Source organism: Eupeodes corollae, chromosome 1, assembly GCF_945859685.1.
Source record: "Eupeodes corollae chromosome 1, idEupCoro1.1, whole genome shotgun sequence".
Classification (NCBI taxonomy): domain Eukaryota; kingdom Metazoa; phylum Arthropoda; class Insecta; order Diptera; family Syrphidae; genus Eupeodes; species Eupeodes corollae.
In genome coordinates, this window is record NC_079147.1 from 132,575,714 (window position 1) to 132,598,642 (window position 22,929).

General features: G+C 35.1%; 2 protein-coding genes across 4 annotated transcripts in view; one reads left to right on the top strand and one right to left on the bottom strand.

The window, feature by feature from the left end:
- Positions 1 to 795: 795 nt before the first annotated feature.
- LOC129944755 (uncharacterized) lies at positions 796 to 1,185 on the bottom strand. The gene has a single exon (XM_056054423.1). The coding sequence runs from the start codon at positions 1,183 to 1,185 to the stop codon at positions 796 to 798; it is 390 nt and encodes a 129-aa protein (XP_055910398.1).
- A 2,500-nt stretch (positions 1,186 to 3,685) lies between these two features.
- LOC129943340 (regulator of G-protein signaling loco) overlaps positions 3,686 to 22,929 on the top strand; it is a 56,413-nt gene continuing 37,169 nt past the window's right edge. The window contains exon 1 of one of the 3 annotated variants that reach the window (XM_056052700.1): positions 3,686 to 6,034. In XM_056052700.1, coding sequence (XP_055908675.1) covers positions 3,965 to 6,034 — 2,070 coding nt within the window. In that variant the 5' untranslated portion in view covers positions 3,686 to 3,964. Of the gene's footprint in view, positions 6,035 to 20,064; positions 20,896 to 22,929 lie in introns of those variants that run through there. The other 2 variants (XM_056052699.1, XM_056052702.1) reach the window with 2 other exon arrangements.

Consider the following 22,929-nt stretch of genomic DNA (forward strand, 5'->3'; position numbering starts at 1 on the left):
GTAAACAAAAAAAACATTCTGAATATTCATTTAAAAACAATTAACAAAAAACTTAAAAAACTTCCTGTCTCACATATAATCGGACACATTGCATTTAATATTTTGTGGCGTATCCTCTTGACTTTATTACTTCCTCAAGGCGTCGAGGCATTGAAGACACCAGTTTTCTACAAATTTCTGCTGATATTTTTTCCCATTCTTCTTGGAGACCAGTCTAAAGCTCATGAATGTTTCTGTAACTTTTTTGTGCAATGCGACGTCCCAGTTCGTCCCAAATATGCTCAATTGCATTAAGGTCGGGGGACTGTGCAGGTGTTTTTAGCACTTTGGGACAATTATACAGCAACCACGACCTTGCTGTATAAGACGTGTGCTTGGGGTCGTTGTCTTGATAAAAGATAAAATTGTCATTTATTCCCAGCTTGTTGACACTTGGCACCAAATTCTTCTTTAAAATGTTAATATAACCCTTTTGGTCCATTTTACCTTCCACAAAGTGCAAGTTCCCAACACCAGAACTCGACATGCATCCCCATACCATGACAGACCCACCCCCATGTTTCACAGTTGCCCGTGTATGTTTATGGGAAAATTCTTCGTTTGCTTTTCTCCACACAAACTTTCGTCCATCTGATCCCTTCAAGTTAAATTTACTCTCATCCGTGAACAAAACCTATTTCATGATGTTATAATGTCTAACCGCACTCAAACAATACAAATTTAACACATTTTACCTTATTCCAGAACGAAGAATCCTTAGTTAAGTGTTCCCTAGCAAATGTTAACCTTTCCTTTCTATTTTGTTCGCTTATGAATGGCTTTGTTTCGAGCCACGCGGCCGTTTAAATCTTGTTTTCGAAAAACTCTTCGGATTGTTTCATTGCTCACTTCCTTATTCCTGGTCTCCTTCAAAAAAACCTTCAGAGATTCCGAGGATAAGAAAGGATTTTCCTTGACTTCCCGAACAAGTTGCTTTTCTTCGTATGCAGTCAACTTTTTCCCCTGTCCTATCCTGCTTATATTAAGGATCCTATTTTCATTTCTGTACCTTGAAATTATATCCTGAACGGTTGAATGGCTCCGTTGGACAATTTTGGCAATTTCGCGAACTGATTTTCCATCCTGACTATGCGAAATAACCAATTTTCGTAATTCAACCGATGTTTGTTTGCCTTTGGGAGCCATTTTTAAATTTTGGAACAAAAACTTTTCAAGAAACAAATGAAAATGAGTAGTGAAAGAGGAATACTTAAGCCTATCACAATTTGACGGGAAAAGTACCGTTACTGAGCACTCTACAGTGCATCAATAACAAGTGTCCGATTATATGTGAGAGTCAGAATAGTTGGCTTTTTTTAGTTTTTTTTTTTATTTTTTTATTTTTATTTTTGTTATTTAAAATAAGATTTTATTAATTAAAATGACACTTAAGGGTTTCTTTTTAATAAATCTGAGGTAAATTTCATTTTTATTTTCTATGTCCGATTAGTCATGGGAGCCACTGTACTTGTAAACAGCGGCCTTATTTTGAGCAAAGCTTTGCCTCCCAAATTCCTTGAAGGAAGTTGCTTCCTGCATTATGCTACATTTGTAATTAGCATCATCTAAATGAAAACGCAGACTATACAAAAAATAAATAATTGTTACACCTGCAATTTGACTTAATTTATGGTTTATTCCTTGAAATGGACTTGAATTACTTCATTATAAAGGTCTTTGCTTTGAAAAATATCAAATTATATTAAATATCGAAACAATTTACAAAAACTTACTCTTAAAATCCCAAACGAATTGTTTTGTTTTGTAAAATTGAAATCTTGGATTTTTTTTTGTACTGAAAATTATTGAATTCTGTTAAATATTCAAACAAAACAAAAAAATACAAAAACTTACTTAAATATCATTGTATATTTTGTTTTGAAAAATTGCGTCATAATTCATTTCATAAAGAATGAAAGAAAATTAAAAACAACACGAAACTAAGTGACAAAAGTTTTTAATTAGAAGGTATAATAAATAAAAATTAATAAACTACCTTACCTGCTTTGGAGGTAAACCATCCGGAGGAAAACCGGCGCCGGTGGTAAACTGTCCAAAGATAGACTGGTAGAGCTAAACCGGCGGAGGTAAACTGGCAGACGTAAACTGGCGGTGGTAAACTGGCAGAGATAAACCGGTGGAGGTGAACCGTAACGCTTCGGTAACAATACGTCTTCACCTTTAAATTTTTCAGCCAAAATTGTTGCCTCGATAACATTGTTCCTCATATTTTTGACTAAGAGACTTGCAAAGTCGTGGTGGATATATGTTTCCGCAAATCAATCGAATTTGAGAGTTTAGTTGGATAATTGACAACCTTGTCTTGATTCTCCACAGTATCGATGGACTTATGTGTTGTCGTTTCACTAGATAAGCCATATTAAACGGTGGAGTTGATGGTATTGGCATCAATGATTTGGCGTACTGACCCACTGATGTTCTGTGTAGTGAAATGTTTGGGAAAAATTTTTGCACCAATTCGTCGATTTTTTCTCTGATCTTACAGAAGTTTGTTAGCAGGACAATGTGTACATTCATCAATTTCCAATCGCCCATTTCCAATATCCATTAATTGTTTTGCAAAATATTTAGCCAATGCATCTTGTTGAAGTTGTACACTCATATTAGTTTTCGAAGACAATTTCTGTAAATGAAGCCATAGAACTAATGATTTAAGACATGCATGTAATGTAATGGGCAGTGATTGTCAAAAATCACTAGACAATAAAATGAGTTCGCCATCGAAAAACCGTCTCTTTCCTCTCAAATCTTGCAGTGTACGAAAGAAAAGAATATTTAGACTATTATTTTAATTATCGTACCGAAAATATATTTGTCGAGCTTATATATCGTATAGATATTTTAATCAATATTGCACTTGAAAAAGCCATCTGTTGGTAACTTCCATTAATACGAATATCATATTCATCTTACCCATTCAAAATACATCATCAAACAGATTTCCATGGCAATCGGTTGAACGGGCAGAAGTTGTTTAGCGTTTGTACTAAATAAATTCCAGACACAAGGTTTACTTTAAAACTTATAATTTATTTCTCTTAAAATACAATGAAATTAGTTTTGGTTAAAGCAGCGTTGCACGAGGCAGTCTAGACGAGATCAGAAACAAGAGTAAAAAAGTATCTCAAGGTGCAGCTGCTTCTAGAACGTTACTTCGGTTCTTTTTTGTATCTTTCTTTTCTACGATCGCTGCGCCATCTGTCAAAGACTGGAAATTTGAAAAAAAAACGTCAATGGTCGCCACAGGTCGTCAATGGTGTATTAGTATATACACGTATGGAAACATACGTGTATATACTAATTTTCATAATAAGTAGTTTTTGAGTTCATCGATGACATACAAACAAACATTCACATTTAAATATATTAAGATATTTAATTGTTTTTCTCCACATCATTTTTACACTTTCAAAAAAATATCCATAATAAAAAAGTCGAAGTCTATCAATGGCTTAAGTCTCTTTACTTTCGAACTTCCAATGGAAAACAAATTCCATCTCGAACGCACCCTTAAATGGCTTCTTTTTTCGTGCCCTTCCCTTCCAACTGTCAAACAAAATCAAGTTTTTTGATTTTTGCTGTCATGTTGGCTTGACACATTCCACAGTTAAAAAGTGAAGTATTTATTTTATATTTTCTTCTTTATTTGTTAAGTTGTGCATTTAAATTCAACTTTCCTTTTTTAGTTAAATCAAAATATTTAATAAATGTTTATTTATCCTTACAACATTTTCATTTAAACACAATTGTTTAAGTAGTTAAGGAAAGCAAAAACAATGATGCTAAAGCCATCAGTGAAAAAATGTTTGGAGGAAAACATTTTCTGAACTAAATGTGAAGAAAATTTAGTTTTTAAATAATTTTAAATTTTTCGTGCACCAGTTTCTTTTACTAGCTGCGTATAATGCATCATCACCACCACCAACATCGGCGGCGAAAGAAACGCCCCAACTATGGTACAAGAACCGTCGAGGTCAGCCGTGGCTTCAATGGTTTTGGTTTCACCATCTCTGGTCAACAGCCGTGTATTCTTTCGTGTATTGTGGCCAATTCTCCAGCAGATCAGGCTGGTCTACGTGCTGGAGACTTTCTTATATCCGTAAATAATCTCAACGTATCAAAGTTGCCTCATGAAACCGTCGTCCAGTTGATTGGGAATTCCTTCGGCAGCATTAAAATGCAAATTGCAGAAAACTACTTTTCGGATAGTTCCGATGAAGAGAATGCTATTCACTACATAAATCGTGGAAAACCCAGTTATCTTCATCACAAGTTGAAGATGAACCGCCTAAGAACATCCCCACAGAAGCATTGCGGCGAAGGAGTCGCAGCAGGAAGTAGTGGTGGGTGCAGGGAACAGGCCTTGCGTCCTGTAATCGAAGACATATCATTGCCACCATCGTTATCATCATCTGCTTCACACAAAATCATACACTCGCCTAATGCGAGTACATCAAAAGACATTTCAAATGTAAGTGCCATGGTTAGAGTTAATTTAGAGCAAGAAAATGCAAATGGAGTATCCTTAGAATACCGAGCTATTGTCGGATACTTGGGTACTATTGAAATGCCCAAACAAATTGCGATCAGTTCCAAACTCCAAACTGTACGGAGTTGCATCAGAAAATTACGTCAAGAGAAGCGCAATCCCACAACTGTTCTTATGACTATTTTGCCGAACTGTTTAACTCTGCAGAGTTCCAATGCCATAGTATTGGCCACATATCCTTCGTCTCGACTTAACTACGTTAGCTCTTCTTCTGAAAGCGAAAACCGTTTCTTTGGTTTAGTTACAAGTGCAATCTACTCTTCGAATGGAGATGATGATGATCAGGAGCAAAATGGAGCTCAGAGAGACGTATCCATCTCGAATAGCTGTCATGTATTTGTTGTGGACACAAAAATTTGTGAACACCACGTCCACGAGCAGCGAGCGGCGGAATTCCGTATCAGCTGCACCAAAGATCCCATCTCAAATCTTTGTCTTGAATTTCCAAACAACTCAGAATATGTGGTGAATCTTATAAGAAGCATGTATACAATGAGAATCCTTCCTCCAGCTGCTAGGAATCCAGGTCGCAATGGAGATTTCAATCGGCAGCCTCAGGACGTACAAGCGCACTCACCACAACCGAGCAATCATAGTGAAGTTACCACGACATCCTCAAATTCAGACTCAGGCATTGGATTTCATAATGATTGCACCAACATCTCCGATCGGATTTTAGTCGTGGATTTCCCCGGAATCCAGGTGATAGCAAACCGTGTGGGAAATGTCGGTGCTTGTGCCCGACCAGCAGGAATATTCAACAACATCGAACCAAGTAACCCTCCGGTGGACACCCGACTCACTGTTCGTGCGATGCCGGACCCTAAGGCTACGGTCACGCCTCCACTTTCAAAAACAGCTCCTCCTCAGCCCTATGCAGGCCCAAATTTACTGGCTAGCTTAAATCTTATCAAAAGCCCTATTTCAAGCCTGGTGGCAACGAGATCCTGCGACGATGTACTTTCACTCGTGGATCGACAACCCAACCGCAGGTCCCTTCAAATGTCCATGGATGATATATCAATACATTCCAGCACTCATCATGGATACGATAATGTTTCGGGACGTTCACCAATTAAGGATCATGTATTCATTCCCCCACTTCCGACAGGACCCAAACAAAAGAAATCAAAACAAACAAGATCAGGAATACCTTACGAAGACGGTTGTTGTTTTCTTAAGGACGCACGTTCATTCCATATAAACAAATTGAGTCCCAAAGTATATGGCATGATAGAATCCAAAGGAAATTCGGCGAGCGTGGAGAATTTGGTATCTGACGACCGAAACGACTGCGGGCAAAACACAGACAATTTCGAAACATGGGGTAGCTTGCAAAATATTCACAAGGCAGACAGTTATGAAGCATCGGCAGCGCCAAAATCTACAATTCTAGAAGCTACCTACAGTGAACCAGATTTGGGGGTAAGTAATACATTATTTACATTTTTAGTAAGAATTTCAGAACGCAAAACAAATCTGTTTTATTGTGGACTTGTATTTTATTCAACTAGATATTTCTTAAACATTAATGTAATTGGAATTTACCCAGTCAGGCTTAGGTGCCTCCCTAAACCCTCCTGATTTCGGGGAAAATTTAAGAATGTCTCTAAGTTGCAAGAATGAGACATAGCATAAGTCGTCGAAAAAGTAATATTGTGGTTCTTTTGGATAGGCTTAGACATTCGCATAGAAAGTGGAAGACATCTTCCTCCGTCTCCTCGTCCTCACATCCAATACATAAATCAGGTACCCATTCTGTTCATGTGGTTGGTCAATTATTTATGACCAGTTAGGATACCTATTACTAATTATAGCTGAGGCCTACCTCAGCAAAATAATTCAGTTTTACCTTTGGAATTCTTTGGCCATATATTTCTAGAAACTCTGCAGGTTTTAAGAGCTGCCCACCTGCTTTAAGTTAATCAATTAAAACTTTTGTGGATTTGATTATTGGTTTGTATATCATCGATACCATCTGGATTAGACTAAGCATTGATCCGTTTTTGGCCAAAATGTCTACCATTTCACTACCGTCAATGTCACAGGGTCCTGGCACCCAACAGTGGGTAATGTGTTGAACGAAGCTCCTTATGGCATTGCTGTATCAGTCTTGACTTTTTGACAGTGGCAGATGTGGCCTTGATTGCTTCTTGGCTGTCGATATCCAGAATGGTGAATTTCTAGTTTACACGAATATAAAATAGTTTCACCTGTCAAAGTTCGATCCATTAACTTAAACCGATTCAATTATTCAATACCTTTCGCCTAATTTAGATAAATAGATTTATAGTTTATTTTTCAAATTTAAGTTTACAAATAGTATTATTCTTTAATTTAAAGACATGACTATAAAAGACGTCTGCCCGAGTTTAACAAAATGTACATAATAAAATATTGTAAAAGGTATGTTAAACATTTTTCTTCAATTATATCTCTTCTATATTTCGATGTTTGTTGACAATAGTTGTGCAATTTTTCCCAGTCAGCGCCATTTAAAATCATTTTCATTTCTGGTTCCTCCAGTTCTAGTTTCCCAAAAAAATGAATGCTGAACTCCTTTAAGACAGGACATCTTCCCAGGAAGTAATAAATGTTTTCCCTTTCAGGCATATTACAAAAAATGCAGTAAGTTTGCAAATCTTTTCTGTAGGGTATAAAGTTAGGTCCATAATTTCTCCTCTGGCTTTAAAAACAGTAGATATTGTTTCAGTTGAATATTTTTCATTAAAATAGTTGTTTTCGCAAAGATTATGGTTTAAGCTGGCATATATTTTGCGATGGGTTGAAGTTAGTGCTTTTTCAATGCTTTCCGCTCGAATTTTTTCATTCACCGCTTTAATTAAATTTTCGAACTCTTCCTTCCATTGATGGATATTATACATAGTAATCCTTAAAGTGAGACCAGCGAACTCTGCGGGTGCTTTCCAATGTTCATAAAACAATATTCTCTTCTCTATCACGTAACTTGCTATTCGTTTGGTTAACCTTTCTCCGTCCAGTACCATAGTTTTCGCAATAAAGTTGAAATGAAGTCACAATGTTTCTATGAATAGTGGTGAGATTCCTGTTTCAACAAATAGCATATAGTTTGGTGAGGATTGTGGAAGCTTGAAAATTCGCTTTAAGAAAAATCGGGGCAGTTTTTCTACTGTATCGTATGATTTGTATCCTCGCATTTGAGCTCCATATATCATTATTGATTTGAAAACTGCTTGGAATAATTGGTATTTGATTCTCATCGATAAGTGTTTATCTTCCAGACAGTTTTTCCATGCGATAGCTGATTTAGATGAAGATAGCTTCTCCTGAAAGTGTTGTTCCATGTTCATGTTGCAGCAGATATTTATTGCCAAGTATTTATATGACTTTACTGTTTCTAATTCCTGACGATCAAAAAACCACTTCTCATTCCTAGCGTAGCACCCACCTCCTTTTCTAAACACTATCGTTTTGGATTTATTTATGTTTACATTCAGCCTCCATTCATCACAGTATTTTTTCAGCTGATTAATCATTCGCTGAAAAAATTTCTGGTGTGTCCGCAAGGAGCACCAAATCATCTGCATACATCAAAACTTTAATAAAAAGCATCCTTGTTTCACACCTGTAACCGTTTCAAAAAAATTGGACAGTTGGTTACCGTCCCAAACAGCAGAAGTCGTTTGTTCATACAATTTTGAATCAAGTTGCCAAATTTTCTTGATAGACCTATATTGTACAATTTATATCAAAAGCAGCTTTTAGGTCCACAAAAAAGGGATAGAGCTTTCTCTTTTCTCTAATAAAAGTCTGCGCTGTCGTATTCAGAATGAAGATTTGATCTATGGTCGAGTAGTTCTCACGGAATCCTGCCTGGAATTCGCTTAAGCATCTGTTTTGTGAAGTCCAATTCTTAAACCGATTTGACATAACCCCCACTAATATTTTTAACACTGAGTTTAAAAATGAAATGCCTCTATAATTATCAGCCTGATTAAGGTCTCCTTTTTTAAGGATTGGAAAGATTACGCTCTTTGAACTCTTTTTGTTTATATTCGACTTTGCTGGTGTGCTTTTGTTTTGTTTTTGTTCATCGATTATATTGACGTTTAGGTTAAAGTTTTAGCTATGTCTTTTTTTATGTTCTTAGTTAAAACAAATTAAATGCCACTTAGGTTTTTTTTTAATGGAAATTAATAAAGCAAATTGTTTGTCGTTTTTTGCATATACTTTTTAGAAAAACTTAACACCTTTTGTCACTATGAAGGGTTGCCAAACTCGTCTAATTTAAATATTTATCCTTCTGAGTAGTAGTAATATTGACTTTATTTCATTATAAAAGTTACAAGCAATTTTAGTTTTCTAAGGCTATTTTGGTTTGGCCCAAGGCTGTCTAACAGATTGGCATTGATTTAAATAAAATGTTAAGTCTATGATTTATATTTATATTAATTTAATTTATACGGATAGATTAGAAGTCACCCTCGATTATGCGTTTTCTGTAGTGAAGTGCGCTTACAGTGTAGTTGTACAATATGTCCCAGCCTTGTTCTCCGTTTGATATATCGATGGCAGCAACGTCATTCAGAACATATGAACCGAAAAATTGTTTTCGAATTAGCTTTAAAATTGGACATATTGCTAGAAAGTGTAAAACGTCTTCCCTTACTTTCATATTACGTATGTTGCATAATATAGGTAGTTCTGGTCGGTGTGAAATGTAATTAACTAATTCTCCTCTCATTTTAAAAATAGTGCTTATTTTATCAGTTGTATAGCAGTTTAAAAGATGTTTGTTGTTCAAGATTGTATTTAAGTTTACTATCGTTTATATATAGTATAAAGAGTGATGTGCTCAATATACAGCCTTGCTTCACACCCATTGTAGTCTCAAAACCTTCGGACAAGAAGTTTCCATCCCAAACGGAAGCTATATTATTTGTATACATTGCACGCAAAACGTTTATTACTTATGTCGATATTTCATATCCATATAGCTTATAGAAAAGCGCCTCTCTAGAAACAAAGTGGAATGCTGCTCGAAAATCTATAAAAAATGCGTAAAGCTTTTTGTGGTTCCTCTTGTAGATTTCAACGATGTTAGTTAGCGTAAATATTTGGTTGATTGTGGAATAGTTCTTCCTGAAGCCCGCTTAAAATTCATGAATGATTTTCTCCTTATCTACCCATTGAATAAATCTGTTAAAAAGCACTGCACTAATAATCTTGGTTGAAGTATTTAAAAAAGATATTCCTCTATAGTTTTTCGGGACAATTGATTTCAATAAACTCCCTGGTATATCAGCATTTTCAAAAATGCGTAGGCTGATGTCATAAAATATGTGTTTCACAAAATATGTGTTTTGTAAAATGCACTGGAATTTTTGTCCAGGTTATCAAGCTCGACGTAATCTTCTATGTCTGAAATCTCTCAAATCTCGAAGAACTATTCATAATATAATATTTGTGCGAGATATTTTATGTTACCATATAAAGTGTCCTAACCTTCCATCGTTAACTTGTATTTATACCCCGATTAGACCATTGAGAAAAAGATACGTTGTTTTTCAACCTAAGCATAGGACAAATTTTGGAATGAATGAACCAGTTTCAAGGTCAATTAGGGAGTTCAACGAAGTAATTAGTCATATTGACATAGCATGGCCTAGAAACAAATTCAAAACTGATTATTTCTATTTTTAAGAAATTAATCAAGAATTGTAAATTATTTATTTTTGTAAACACCTATGCATTTATTTTTTTTTGCATCTGTTGAGCCTGTAGCTTGTAGATTAAACTAAAAAAATAAATATATATATCTTTGCATTTACTTTCAAACTGTGGGAAAAAAGATGCTTAGTAGCTTCAGAAACCGTCAGTACCTTTGCTTGAAAGATACTGCAGTGATTTGGAAGCTTAATTGATTTTCTTTGGGGAGGATTACATGAAAAGATGCCAGACCCTAAGCCCTCACCCGTTTTGGCACCATCCGTAAAGACAGATAATTGATTTATTTTTTTACCCTGTTGTCCATCCAGTCCATCGAATTTCGTGAGTTAGTGCTACTGGGTTAAAATCTATGTACGGCTTTAACTAGTTTGTCTGAGTGCCAATGTCTATGTTTATAGTGTTCTTCATGTTCCGGTGATCAAAAGAAGCCCTGTGTTAGACATAATGCGCTTTTGGCTGCCAGTTCCTCTATGGTATCAATCGAATGGAGCTAGCGAGAGTAATGTCTCTAGAGCTGAAGTTGGTGTAGTAATTGTACTAACTATACATTCAATTCTTCGAATTTGTGTCATATTTTTAAGATTGGTAACCCTTTCAAGAGCTTGCCACATGCTTAAAATGCGTATGTTAGTATTGGCCTTACAATGGCATCCACAGAAAGGTTTTAGGGCTTGGACCCCATCTTCTACTAAAAATTGGTAAGCAGGTATAGAAGGCAACTGAGGCTTTTATCTTCTTTTTTAATTAAATTTACATTATGGTCAAGTAAATGAAACAGCAAAGAATGCAAAATATTATAAAGTTCTTGTATTATGGTGTTTTACTCTTGAAACAGAACTTATGGCTTGACTAGGTATATTTCCTAGAGAAATAGATAAGATCAGTTTCGTGTGGGTTGATATCGAATGTAAAACGCTCTTTGTAGGGGTACTTTTGAGGAGTTAGGATGCTTCTCCAGCTTCTCCAAAATCGCTAATTCAATTTCATCTGTAAAGACCCTCACTCTTGTCCAGATTGGTTAAAAGTCCATTGACTATCATGTTTCAGATATCAAGGGATAGAACGACGCGACGTCTTACGGCGATAGTGTACTTCTACTAAAAGATCTTCAGTTTTAATTTGGTTATTCTGATAGTAAGCATCTTCTTATCAATTCATCAAGCGAACCACCTATGCTCAAAGCTGATACTTTGAAATCGATTCTTAAAGGCACCGCCGATATCAAGGAAAGCAACTATAGCTTATTTTTTATGATAAAGGGGAATATTCAAATGTACACAGTACTTTTATACCCTTCCTTTTTTTAGAAGCGTTTTATGCCTCTCTTGTTATTGCTACGTATTTCAGGCGTAACTTTTGTCAGTTAAATGAGCCTTATATCTTTTATACGGATTTGTCCGATAGTCAAGCTTCTATTAAATATCTTGATTTATTTGTCTATAAACTCTCTTACGGCATTCAATTATCGCCCATATTTTATTAAGATGGCATAGTTGTTTAATATTTACCATTGTTGGCTCTGAGTCTCACGGAAATTCTATCTATAACTACTATATACAAAAATGTGTTAATTAATATACATTAAAGTAAGCACTACCCTACCAAGTCTTTCGGCTTGTTTTATACGAAATTACATCTCATAAAAACTTGGTAGTGTGCACTGACAGTCTCTCAGAGAGAAAAAAATGAATCCCAGATTGGCATAACTATGTGCACCATTACTCAGCCAGAAGCTCTTACGGCTAATGACTTATCTTCCTGTCTCACTCACCGTCTAGAAAAATAAAATGTTTTACCATACTCAACTAAAAAACTTGTATCTCCTAAAAAAAGAAAGCCATCAAACTTGCAATCTTGCAAGCACAAATTCAAATAACTTCTTGTGTAACCATCAACAGCACCCCTCAATAAGTTTCTCTTTAATATTGATGTAAAACGCTCTAATTGCTTGATATTTTTAAGCAGACTTACTCGAACAGGGTAGATCGAAACCTTAATATATCACTGGAGACTGCATTCCTCCAACACAAAAAAGAGTTAAACAGAAACCACACCGGCTAGATCCTCTAAGAAAAGAACGCGGAAATCTCTTTAACTCGAAAATTGATTAGAACAGATCGGTTAAACTTGATTTTAATTCACATAAAATAAAACTTACACTCTTATGTTATTTAATATAAAATTTCACGCATAGAACCTTCTTTCGTTAACTATATACCGTTTACATTTTTAGACAAAGCTACCAAACCACCCAAATTTCAAAAGAGAGTCAATAAATCCACTGTAGTACTATTCTCCGGCAAAAAATGAATGAGAACTTTTATACCGAACAGGGTTAAAAGTATCAGACCCAAGGAAAACGCATTGTTTGATGCGAGTTGTAAAGAGGTTATTAGGGTAATTTTTCGTTGCCATAAAGCCAACCGTACTGAGGAAAGCCGGAAAAAGTTCAAATAAGCCAGAAAGGCCTGCAACGCCCATATTCGACGGACCAAATTTGTACATGACCAAAAATTACGGCAAAAAATACTGCAATGTCCCAAAGGCAGTACACATTTTTGGTCATTTTTAAAAAAACATGAGGAATTCTTCCTCTACATCGGTTCCTACGCTTGTTGTCAATGACACTCCTTTGTTAGCTCTTTAGAGAAAGCTCATCTCTTTGCTAGGCAATTCGCCGCCAATTCTACGCTGCCAGTGAGTGTTATGACTCTAGACCTGTGTCAATCGTGATTGATTCGGTCTTTATGACCCGTTCATCAAAAAGATTGAATGATTGCAATCATAGTAAACCAAATCAATCGTTCTCAATGTCAATCGTTTCATCATGCTGTCTTTCGTTTTAAAGGAAAAGAAATATGTTTCGTTCATCCAACTTATTCTCATTCAAATGAAATGATATAAAATGGGAATTAAACATAGCTTTGAAACAACCATAATTATTTCAATACTAATCGTTTTAAAGACCGAAACTGAATGAAAATGAAGTACCTTAACCTTACCTACTCTACTGCAAAAAGTTCCATATGGTTCCACTCGCTTATTTTCCATCCATAAACCAAAATGAAACAGAAACCTAAATGATTGAAAAAGTGAACGATTGGAATAGAATGAAATTTGCCCATTTTATTCGCATCCAAATGAAACAGATACCAAAACGATTGAAAAAATGAACGATTGAAAAGAACGAATCATTGAACTGAACGACATATGAACGATTGAATCTTTTAAAATGAACGATTGACACACCTCTGTAATGACTCCGGCTGTACTTGAGCGAGTTAGTGATTCTATGGGACCAATCTTTTTTCGAACTCGCACTGTGGCAAGGGTCCTTAGAGATCTAACCCACATAAATCCGCTGGTCCGGATAGTATCCCCGCTTTTGTTTTGAAGAGGTGTTCTTCAACGCTGGCAAAACAACTGCGTAAGCTTTTTCATCTGTCCTACTCTTCTCGTTCCGTGAGGATGGAAAACTGCATTTGTCCAGCCCATCTCCAAAAAAGGCGAATTTTCCTCACCCTCTAATTACCGACCGATTGCACTTACGTCCCTTCTTTCCAAGGTCATGGAAACGTTGATTAATTATCAGCTCAAGAAATATCTTGAAGATCAAAAGCTTCGACCGCTTGTACGGCTTTCGAAGCAATAGGTCTACTGGTGATCTCATAGTTCATCTCACCGAATAGTGAAGCAAATCTTTACATCTTGATATTTCAAAAGCATTTGATAGTGTTTGGCATCAGGCTGTCTTAAAAAAATCCATGCTTTCGGTTTTCATGAATCCCTGCTTCATTCAATTAGTAATTACCTTTCGGATCGTTCAATACAAGTAGTATTGGATGGATTCGAGTCTGAAAAACATAAAATTAATGCTGGTGTGCGTCAGGGCTCTGTTCTATCTCCACCACTCTTTCTCATTTTTATTATTGATTTCCTGGCTGCAACATCTAATCCAACACATTGTTTCGCTGACGATACTCTAAGCTTTTCATATTCGTTTTCTGACTCACAACCCTCCTCTTCGGATGTGGAACTGCAACGGCAAAATACGATTAGCTCATTAAATTCTGACCTACACAATGGGGAATACAAAATCGTGTGGAATTTAATGCTTCGAAAACGCAATGCGTTAAAGCGAGATACACCCCCTTTCCCATTATCCTTGGATGGCACTTGCATCAATGAGACTGAACACTTCGATATTCTCGGTATGTGTGTCACCAACCACCTCTTATGGAATGATCACATACGCGATGTCGCCAAAAATGCCGCAAGGTGTTTGGGTTTCGTTAGGCTATGCAAGACATATTTCACCCCTCCTGATCTGGCTGTTATCTATAAGACTTACATACGTCCAAAGCATGAGTATAACCCCCATCTCTGGGCTGATGCTCCTGCAACTTACTTAAACCTCTTGGATAGTATTGAACGTAAGGCATTTAAATTGGTAGATGATAATATCATCATAAGTTTATTTACTTCGCTTGAACATCGTCGTAAGGTCTCTTGTCTGACCCTTTTTACCGTTATTTTAACGGTTTATGCTCTAGTGAAGTAGCCAGTCTTAAACAATTCAACCGTAATACTCGCGCTTTTAGGAATGCTCATCAGTATACCCTCGAGCCCAACTTCGGCGGTACTGTCAAATACAGAAATTCGTTCTTAAGCCGTACTACGCGAATGTGGAATGCCTTACCACACTCTGTCTTTCCTAGTCATTGCAATATTTAAGAATTCAAAACCAATGTGCACCGACATCTCCTTTTAAACCCTCTCTCCTCTTCCTTGTGCTTAAACTGTGCCTCTCCATAATAACGGTAGTAACATCCAATTGAGTGTGTGCTTATTATAAAAAAAAACTATTACCAATAAATGAACACTACAAACCTGTAATACACAATGGCTATAGAACTTATCAGACTTATCAAATCCACAATTCAACAAAAACTTCCTATTTTTCCAGAAGACAAATCGATATACAGAAGGATCTAGAACCGACGAGTGTTGAGTCGGTGTAGGCCAATCAGCTAAGCTTGATCCAGGCAGAGCTCTTATGGTTAAAATAAAACGTAATAGTGACTACCGATATACGCATTTTCTCAGGCGAAAATTTCTTACCTTCTATGTTCATGTTCACTATGGCGAAGACTTCACTTAAAATATTTGTTTTATAATGGGAACTGTGTACTGTCTCAAGCGCTTTAATATTATCTCCGATTGGTTTAACGAGTAGGGTAGATCCTTAAATACTCGTATATGTGGTATACAACAAATTAGCTACTGGTCTAAGTTAGTTGACTTTTTCTATCAAGCAACCACTTCAACCTAACCTAATCTCCTAAATCATTTAGCTACACCATTTAAATCAATCTTATTAACAATTTCATTGATTGATAATTCAAAATTCTTATGAAGTATTTGCCAAAAAAAAAACTATTCATATCGCAAGCTCTAAAATAACGGGAAAATCAACTGTCGCTAAAAAGTTATTGACCTTACATAGACCTAGAACTGTTCATATCTCTATTTGAAATATATGTACATGTATGGTAAACTTGATTTATCTTATCTAAATTTATGCCAAACTTATATTAAATAATATTGTGATAAAATTAAAAAAAGAGCTTAAGTTATGCACATCGTTGTCAAGAGAACAACAGCCATTTCTAGTAGTTGTTAATAACATGATTAATTAAAAGCTTCAATTAAGTAAAAAGAGAGTTCCGGATATAAATATGTCGGTTTTACACTAAAATAAAACCGATATTATTTGCCGCAAAACACACAGTGTCGTTGTTGAAGAAGCTGATGTGTACTCGCCTTTAATTATTACCAATCTTACCACTTCTGTTGTAATATATGAAGAATAGACGGAGCTGCTGTAGATGTAAAACTACCTGCTGCGTCATCGCGGCCATTTCCTCATAGTGTCTTCACCAGCAAGGAACTTGCTCCGACGCTGTGTGTTTTGCGGCAAAAATATCGGTTTTATTTTAGTTTAAAACCGACATATTATTTACCTACCAAAACACACAGTGTCGTTGTTGAAGACCTGTCTGTTATCTGCTGGTGTTTGCCCACAACGCTATGATGAATGTTTTTTTTTTTTAATAATTTAACTAATTACAAATAAAGACATTTATTTTTAATAACTTAAAAGTCTCCGTGACTATCATATAACATAACTTAACATTTTAAATTAAAGTTTTTAAAAAGAAAAGATGAGCTTAGGTTAGAACTTGAAGTTATCTCTCTGCAGTAATGCTTTCGGAACGTATTCTCAGCACTCCAGTTTCCTCTTGATAAAATTTCATTTAATGGTTGGTTCTCCAGCCAACCCAATAAAGCAACCGCTGCATGGCAAATTAACTGCCAACTAGACTGCCTGTGTCTGGCTGAATCAGTTTTGGATCCGAATGAGGGATGTAAAATTATATTGCCATCCTTCTAAATACGCCGTACAAGAAAGTCTTTTGTTAGACTATCAACTAACGCTGGATCACAAAATGTTGCAATCGCAGACTTGTGCACAACGATAGTACTAGAAGCAAACTTGTCCTTTAGGTAGATATTAGCCAAATATCTTGCAAATCTCTTGATAGCAGGGGAATAGGTTTTAAGTGTAGAATCTCTCCATCCTTTACTCAATAAATTCTTTTCTTCGGCAGACCAATCTACTAACTGACCTCCCCAGCCCCAACTATCCATACTTTCAGGGTTAAATTGTCTACCTGCGAGGGAGGTTGGCCAGTTGTTACATCTATTAACACCTTCCGCAGGTTTTTAATTACAAAGGGGGGCTCCAGCGCTCGAGCTTTGAGGTCGGACATCCAGAAGGTCTGGTCCCATTCTGGTGACACAATTAGGTACTTTCCCCGAAATCTGTTCAAGTGTGCTAAAACCCTCGACATTAAGTTGGGCGGTGGGAAAATCCAACCTAATCAATGATCCCAAATCCGGCTGAAAACATTTATGTATGCTGCGGCTTGATCTCTGCAATCTATCGATACATAGTTGTCGAGAACTTTGGAACTCTGGAATTTCCCATTTTCTGAAAACTTCCGCAGTTGCTTGACGACCTCTTGACAACCTGTCGGCTATTCCGTTGTATTTTCCCAGAAGATAAAATGCGGATACTACAAAACTGGCGAAATTTAATGGGCACAATATCTGCTGCAACCGATGCAGTTTGCAACACTTTAAATTTAAAAATCGAATCTTGTTCACTTTTTTGGCTGGTACTAACATAATGTTTTTGAAAGTGTTCCACGTAATTACAAGGTGCTCCAATTCTCGACTTGGAATAAGGACTGATTTTTTTAAATTTATCTCCCAGCCAAGTTCCTCTAGAATTCGAACGGTTTCTGCAACCTGTGTTTCTAGTTTGGAGGAGTCCTGATTTACTTAAAGGAAGTCGTCCAAATAAACCAACACTCGCATACCTCTTTTACGTAGGATCTCCGCGATCCAGCAAGTTAGTGCTGAAAACACTCTTGGAGTCAAAGCAAGCCCAAATAGCAGACAAGTCAGTTGAAGGAGTTCTTCCTTGTACATTAATCTTAAGAAACGTCAATGGGTCTCTGCTATTGGCACATGGAAATATGCTTGAGAAATATCCACTTTTATCATCCAATCTCTTGGTTGCAAAAACTCTGGAATCGCAGAGTGAGAAATTAGTTTGAATGTTTTTACATTCACGTAACAATTCAGGGCTCGCAAGTCGAAAATCGGACGAAGACCTCCATCCGACTTCCTTATTAAGAACATTTTTGAAAGGAAACTTGGTTCAACTTCCGAAGGGGGTTCTAAGATTTTTAGTTTATTCATCTCTGTAATCTGCATGTCCATTTTGTCTGAAAATTTTGGATGAAAACTTGATCCGAGTTGCTCTTGAAGGGTATGTTAAATGGGGGTTTGTGCAAAACCGGATTCTTGTTCCTGAAATAGTCTTTAAAATAAAAGAGTTCGCACCCAAATCCTTCCATCTTTCTTGGTAAGTTTGCAACTGACTCCCTCTGAAATTTGAACCTGAATCATTTATTGTCTCTGTCGTCTTCTTTGGAACGATAGGAAGAATTAAACTTTCTGCCTTGGCCTTTATTTGAGTTGTTTACTTTCTGGTCTTTATGACCATACAAATTACAGACGAAGATCCGAATATTGTAGTGAAATGTTCATAAAGAGTATTTGGTATCAATTCAATCGGTGACTTAAACGCCCAATCAATAATAGACTGCAACCCGGACTTGAGTAATGCCTTTTGTTCCAATAATGCATTTGACAATGCGGCCATTACTTTACTGTGGAAGCGAGGTAATCTTTTCCCTTATTCACGTTCACTTTTAGTTCCACAAAACCCGAGGTTGCAGCTAATGATTTTATAGCCTTAGAATATCTGACGCTCCTCCTTTTTTTGTTGCTCCTTTTTCTAGAATGCTCGTCATCACTAATATTATCTTTAGCTTCGCTCATAATAAATGATAATTTAAACTTGAAAAATACTTTTAAAAATCTGCAATGATCCTAAGCACGACCGTACAGTACACAACGCCATGAGGAAATGGCCGCGATGGCTCAGCTGGTAGTTTGACATCTACAGCAGCTCCGTCTATGCTTCAGATATTACAACAGAATTGGTAATAATTTAAGGCGAGTACACATCAGCTTCTTCAACAACGACGCTGTGTGTTTCGGTAGGTAAATAATATTTTGTTATCAATTTAAAAGCCAAAATATGCTACCATACCTACCATTTGTAATGCAGATTGACGAGGTCTGCTTATGAATGCAACTATATGTATTACTCTGTAATAAGTTAAACAAATTTGAAGATATCAACAAAAAGTTCAATCATCGAATTTACCATTACCTATAAGTTTCGTTTCAACGACGAATATACCTCTACTTTGAACACGTTAATTTATGTATCGCATTTAAGTTATTTATTAGTCCCTCATCATAAATATACATACATATAAACAAATATAAAGGCCGCTGCCCTAGCAGTTGTGAGATGATCGATCAATGTAGTATAAATTTTTAAGATTTTGTTATGGTTATCTTTTTAAAACCATGTCAAATTCAGCTTCTAAGTTTGGAGAGTTAGATAAGTTATTTGGTCAACGAAAGCATCACAAACTCAACAGAAAGTGAAGATTACAGGTCCTAATGTACAGTTCCCTTCCAATAAGATAACACGACATGATTACTGAACTATTTGGTATATAATCTTTTTGAAATGTAATCAATTCTTAAAAATTAGTCAACAATATGAAACATAAACAGTTAAAACAGACATTTTTAAAAGAATGTTCACAGTATAAAATATTTTATAAAATTTGGCAACTTAAAAATTATAAATAAAGACCACTTTATATTTCACTAAGTGAGAGAGAATTCATAATCAATTTTGAGCCGACAATTACAATTAAATAAAGACTGCACGCACAAGTGGTTCTTATTTTATTTGCTCTATATGTTGCATGTCGTTATCATAAAGCACACCCCAAAACTCATATTTGCCAAATCGTAGAAAATGAAGCGTTTGAATGCTTTCTGAGCTTTGCTTTTATTAAACTTTAAAAAAGTTTCTCCCTTATCTTAAACTGATAGGAGAAAAATTTGTATCACATTGTCGTTTTTGGTGAGCTCCACATTTATAAATTAGTCTTTCAATAGTCCGCAGTAACTATTCGTGTAGTTATTGTAAGTATTTAAAATTTTGTTTGTAATCAGATTTATAGAAAGCAAACGTGCCAAAACTCGTACGCTAAATACTTCATAAAAAACAAAACTTCATTCTCTACCCTCATCTTAATTGTGAACTTGTCATCATCTCCGGAAATAGATGACATCACTTTTATCATATTTATGTATGTTTTCTTATATACATATATGATTTCGTTGTGTTGTCAAGTAAATTTGAAACGTAGAATCGGTCCGTTTAGAGGGCAACAAATTGTTACATTAATGCAGTGTCATTTAACTCACTTAATTTGTGCCAATTAATCGTGAAAAATGTATCTAATAGAAAACTAAAATACAAACGGCCCATACCGTGTTTAAATATTATTTGCTGACCACCGTATATCATCAATTGTTCGTTAGTTGAAATCAAACTTTCGTTATTAATTAAACGGATTGAGTTGTCAGCTAGTAAGCTCAGTGTTTTTGTATTTAGTGAGTGAACAATTGAAGATCTTAGATTATCATCTTATACTATTTACCTAAGTATATCTTTTTTGTTTCTGTAACGCGGAGTGTTTGTTTTTGTCTGTGTTGAGAAATCATTCAAAACTGTCGTTCAAAACAAATCAACTGAAAAGTTTATCTATTTTTACTAGTCATAATTTAAATCAAAACAGAAAATCCCTTTAGTTTTAAGACAAAAACATCACGGCCAAAAAATAAATTTGCATGTGTAAATGCATTAATTCGTTTTGAATTTGCGTGGATGTTTAGAGCGGAAGTATCTGCAACAAGAAGGGATATCTAAAATTACATTTAATGGAATGTCGTTTAATAATGTGCTTGATCTCGTTTGTGGATTATACTCTGAGGACAATCATGCGGTGAGCATAATTTTTAAATTAAATGTGATTAAGATCAATACTTTGACTATGCGATTATGGTCGAGTTTTGGAATGCATATTATTTTTTTTTCTTTTGTATATTATGTACATTTAATGATACTTAATTCATAAATATATCTTTCAAACTCTTATTATTATTGTTATTCATGGTTTTTTCTTTCGTAGACTAACAAAATCAGTTATTTAAAAAAATGTGAGTTCTTTCAACTTAGTCGTGCTATTTTTTATTTATTATTTTATTTATTTCCGATTTTAAAGGTCGAAAACAACAAATAAACACCAATAAAATAAACAAAAATTACATCAAGGTTAAAATTTCCTTTTCTTAAGCAGGCGTTTATGTGGGTTCCATCGACGCATAGGAAAACCAGCCTTTAAAAAAACTCCCCTTTTGTTTCTATCTTTTAAACGTCATCCATATAAAGCTTAATTCACTTGGGACATAATTTAACACTTTTGTGAGATTTATAGAAAATGTCAATCTTAAAATCATTGACAGTGCCAAGCTGATAGCCACCTTCAGCCAAAAATCTTAACAATGCACTCAATCGACACATTGGTGTCATCGATATTGATAACACACCTGGCTATAGCTTCAGGTTCTTCCAACACGTATTGGAAGGCGTCTTTGTTTATATCAATGGAAATGAATGGTCCTGGTTCACAACGGACTGTTGCGCCACCCCATTTGATTTTGATTTGGGAATTTTTATTTGAAGACGCAAATGTTTTAGTTTTATTAGTAGTTTCATATAATATTTTCAATCGAATTAATGTTACAAGTTGATAAGAAAATATTCTAATCGCAAAAAGGGCGCAAAACTCAATTTTTCTAAATAAGGAAAGGTTAAAAAATGAATTAAGGGAAATATAAAGATTTTTTTTAACGTAAAAGGGATTTTAAAACAGCTGATTTCGAAAATGAAGGCTGATTTTCTTGAATCAGGCAATGCTTTTTTCAAATCCCTTCGGATCTTCTGATTGTTTTTTTTTCGTGATTCGTAGCGGAATTTTTCATTCGGGGATTTCTTCGAACCGAAGGGATCTTATGATAGGCATGATTTATTATATAATTTTAAAAATCCATCCATCATGACAAGGGTATAATAATACTATACTTCTTTTAAGTAGTATTCTAGTGGAGTAATCCAAGAATAAATATTTAAAAAAATTAATAAAGATAATAAATAAAAGATAATTTAACATAAAATAAGAAACATATTTTAAATAAGCAAATAATAATTTAATACAATAATTTATAATTATTTAGACATACATATGTATAAGCTAACAGTTTTTTGACTGGAAGGATATTCATAGTAAGTTTAAATATTTTAATCTTATGAATTGCATTTTATTCTTTTTAAAAGAGAATAGCTTTAACCGTTCTTACTTACAAATCATGGGCATTAAATAACTAAAATATCTTCATGAATTTTATTGATTACCTAATTTTGCGATAAATAACTGTCATTGATATTTGATAGTTATTTATTTATAAAGCAGCTGTACATCAAATATGTATATCAAAAAATATCTTACAAAATGAAAGAAAAATAAATTAAAACTGTCGCAAGAAGAAGTAAAAATGAGTGCCTACATAATATTAAAAGTGTATTTCAGTTCAAGTTCGAGAAATATTCAATTGTAGACCTCATATGACTGGGAAGATTATTCCACAGCCTAACAGCATGAACAAAAATAGTGCCTGTGCGATGTCAAACATGCAACAATAATATAAAACGACTTGAAAAATAATAATTAAGACTGTTAAATATGTAATCTAGACTCTTTTCAAATTACCGATACTTGAAGAAAGCTTCCAGGTTGAAACTAAAAAGTTGACGAGCCTGAAACGAGACCTGATCAAATCTACGCAGGTTAAAAACGAATCGAGCAGTGGCATTAAATGCTACCTTTAACTTTTGAGCCGAAAAAGAGTCAATGTCTACAAACAGAATTTACGCAATCAAATGCGTGGTAAACGTAGTAAACTTTATAATGTCATCGGAT